Genomic DNA, 3551 nt, shown 5'->3' on the forward strand with positions numbered 1-3551 from the left:
CCCGACCGCGCCTCGGACCGAACCCGCGCTCCCGGTTCTCTGAGCCGAGCTCTTCCCAGCCCTCCCGGTTCTCTGAGCCGAGCTCTTCCCAGCCCGGCGCTCCCGGTTCTCTGAGCCGAGCTCTTCCCAGCCCTCCCGGTTCTCTGAGCCGAGCTCTTCCCAGCGCTCCCGGTTCCCTGAGCCGAGCTCTTCCCAGCCCGGCTCTCCCGATTCTCTGAGCCGAGCTCTTCCCGGCGCTCCCGGTTCTCTGAGCCGAGCTCTTCCCAGCCCTCCCGGTTCTCTGAGCCGAGCTCTTCCCAGCCCGGCGCTCCCGGTTCTCCCGGTCGGGCTCTGCCCTGCTCGGCGTCCCCGCTCTCCCCACCCGTTCCTTCCCTCCGCCGCCGCAGCCGCGCTCCCCCCACCCCACCCGGTGCCTCTTTTTCCCGTCCGGGCGCTTCCCCCCGCCCCGTCCCCCCCAAACCCTGGCTCTGGCTCAGCGCCGGGCCCGGCCCCGGTGTTTCGGGGGGTGGGGGGAGGTTTGTGCGGGGGCGCCGTCGGGGTCCCCCCTGACCGGCTCCGCTCCGCCCGCAGCTGGACGCCAAGAAGAGCCCGCTGGCGCTGCTGGCCCAGACCTGCTCGCAGATCGGCAARCCCGACCCGCCGCCCTCCTCCAAGCTGAACGCCGTGGCCGCCGCCGCGCCCGCCGCCGACAAGGAGCCCTCGGCCCGGCCCGCCGCGCTGAAGCCGCCGGGCAGCGGGGACGCGCCCGCCGAGGACAAGTCGAGCTTTAAGCCGTACTCGAAGGGCGGCGGGGAGCCGCGCAAGGAGGGCGGCGCGGACAAGGCCGGCTTTCGGGTGCCCAGCGCCGCTTGCCCGCCGTTCCCCCCGCACGCCGCCGCCTCGCCCGGCGGATCCCGCGGGGCCTCGCCGCAACACCCCGAGCCCAAAGGCGCCGAGGAGAAGAAGGAGCCCGAGGGGGGCAAGCCCAGCCCCGAGGGGACGGGCGGGGCGCTGGGGCGCGGGGCGGTGGAGCCCGGGGCGCACGGCGAGCCCCCCTCGGGCCGCAAGTCGGAGCCCCCCGCCCTGCCGCCCGCCGGCCATGTGGCCCCCGTGTCGCCCTACAAGCCGGGCCACTCCGTCTTCCCCCTGCCGCCCTCCAGCATCGGCTACCACGGCTCCATCGTGGGCGCCTACGCCGGCTACCCGTCGCAGTTCGTGCCCGGGCTGGACCCCACCAAGCCGGGGCTGGTGAGCAGCCAGCTGCCGGGGGCRCTGGGGCTGCCGGGCAAACCGCCCAGCTCCAGCCCGCTGACCGGGGCCTCGCCGCCCTCCTTCATGCAGGGATTATGCCGGGACCCGTACTGCCTGAGCTACCACAGCGCCTCGCACCTGGGCTCCAGCAACTGCTCCAGCTGCGTGCACGACCCCGGCAGCCTCAAGAGCGGATACCCCTTGGTGTACCCCACGCACCCCCTGCACTCGGTGCACACCACGCTCTCSTCCAGCGGCACCGCCAGCCTGCCCGGCCACCCCCTCTACACCTACGGCTTCATGCTGCAGAACGACCCCCTGCCCCACATATGCAACTGGGTGTCTGCCAGCGGACCCTGCGACAAGAGGTTTGCCACCTCGGAGGAGCTGCTCACCCACCTACGGACCCACACGGCCCTGCCGGGGGCCGAGAAACTCTTGGCGGGTTACCCTACCTCCGGGCTGGGCTCCGCAGCCTCCTGCCACCTGCACCTCCCGCCCGCCGCCCCCGGCAGCCCCAGCACGTTACCGGCCTCGCTCTCCTTGAGGAGCCCACACACTTTGGGACTAAACAGGTACCACCCKTACGGCAAGAGCCACTTGCCCACGGCCGGCGCGCTGCCCGTGCCCTCCTTGCCGGCTGCCGGACCTTACTACTCCCCGTACGCGCTCTACGGCCAAAGACTCACGTCAGCTTCTGCACTGGGATATCAGTAACCACGGCGGCCCCAGCCCCAGCCCCCCGCGCCCTCCTTGGACTCTGTATTTATTACTGTATGTTAGCTTAAAGCTGGGAATATAAGTGCATTATACACACCAATGAATCAATGGTATGCAAAAGTCTGTGTCCAAAAAAAAAAAAAAAAAAAAAACCGAAAAAAAAAAGAAAAAAAATACCCTCTTTACTTTGCAGGTGTGGGGCTTTGATTTTTTTTTTCCCCCTTCTGTTTCTTTTGAATTTTTTTTTCCTTCCCCCTTCTTAATTTCCCCCCTGAGAAATTCTTGCATGACTCCTACCACAAATGGAAAAGCGGAAAAAAAAAAGGCATTTTCCTCCTCCCCGCTGCGTTCATCGCTCTGGGATTCTGTTCTCTGCATTTGTAACTTGCAGATGTGATATTTTTCTTATTTTGAATTTTTGGGTTTTTTAAATTTTTTTTTTCTCCTTTTAAAATTTTTGTTTCTTTAAAAAAAAAAATATTCTTCTTTTTTTTTTTTTTTTTTTTTTTTTTTTTTGTTTTTTTTTTGTGCCCTGTGTCCGGGGCCGGGGGGGCTGTGGACACCGGCCGGGTGATGGTCACCCCGGGCCGTACCCCGCGTGTCCCCGCATCCCGGGGGGACCGGAGGAGCGGCAGGACCGGCGGCCCCGGGCGGGCGGGCGGACGAGCCCCGGTAAGTCTGATTTTGTTAATAAACGGCTCTTGGTTGTACCCACGCTCTGGTCTCCTCTCGTCCGTGCCCCCGCGGGCTCCCAGCACCATCTAGCGGTGTTGGCGGCGGCGGGACCGGGCACCGGAGCTCCGAGCACCGGGGGCGGCTCCCGGGCCGGGCTGGGGGCTCCTCGCCCCGCTCCCCGCGGAGGGAAGGTTCCAGAAGGCGTGTGAGCGGGGTCAGTGCTGTCTCCGGGTTGTTGTGGGGAGCAGGGGGTCACCCCCTCCCGGGGGTGCGGATTTTGGGGTGGAATTGCGGGGTCCTGGAGCGCGGTGTGAGCGCGGCCGGGAGCTGCTGGGGAGCTGTGTGCTCCCATTTAGGGTTTGTGCCGGGAGAGGAGGAGATGAACGGCTCTGASATGGTCTCGCTCTGTCCCTGCCATGTCCCCCAGCCGGGCAGGGGGCTCTGCCCGCTCCACTCCCCAAGGAAAGCGCTTTGGGGCGAGCCCCTGCTCCCCCTTGAAAACCCCACATGCCCCATTGTCCCACGCCACTTATTTTTTTCTGCCTCAGTCCTGTTGCATTTCAGTGAGTCATGCAATTAATCCCTGTTAATTGCCTTCTCGATATTGCTTTTATGCCCTGTGTTTAAATTCCTTTGTGTCCTTTGAGCTGAAAAATAACGCGCTGAGAACAGGGACTGCTTTTGCCGAAGGGATTTTTTATTTTCCTACCTGTGCCTTGAGCGTGGCCGCGGGCGTGCGGCCTGGGGAGGGCCCAGCCGGGGTTTCCTGTGGCAATGGAGAGGTTGGTGGCCAATTTGGCTCGGTTCCGAGCCCCCCGAGGCTGGGGGATGCTGTTTCGGGGGTGCCCCTCGCCCGGTGTGGMCGTGGCTGGGCTCTGGTTGTGGTGTCGCTCCTTGCGGGTGGGAGTTTGCTGGAGGAGGGCCGG

General features: G+C 64.7%; 2 protein-coding genes across 2 annotated transcripts in view; both read left to right on the plus strand.

Moving 5' to 3' along the window:
* Positions 1-558: 558 nt before the first annotated feature.
* Positions 559-2622, plus strand: ZNF703 (zinc finger protein 703; the record flags this gene model as incomplete). The annotated part of the gene is made up of 1 exon (XM_057387540.1): positions 559-2622. A coding segment is annotated over one exon (1389 nt), but the record flags the coding sequence as incomplete, so codon positions are not given.
* The window catches only part of LOC130586665 (uncharacterized), a 5422-nt gene continuing 4431 nt past the window's right edge, over positions 2561-3551 (plus strand). Inside the window, exon 1 of the mRNA XM_057387541.1 lies at positions 2561-2622. The gene's annotated coding sequence lies outside the window, so the exon portion shown is untranslated. The remainder of the gene's footprint in view (positions 2623-3551) is intronic.

Source organism: Malurus melanocephalus, unplaced genomic scaffold (genome assembly GCF_030028575.1).
Source record: "Malurus melanocephalus ecotype Western Australia unplaced genomic scaffold, MMel_1.1 scaffold_1247, whole genome shotgun sequence".
Classification (NCBI taxonomy): Eukaryota; Metazoa; Chordata; class Aves; order Passeriformes; family Maluridae; genus Malurus; species Malurus melanocephalus.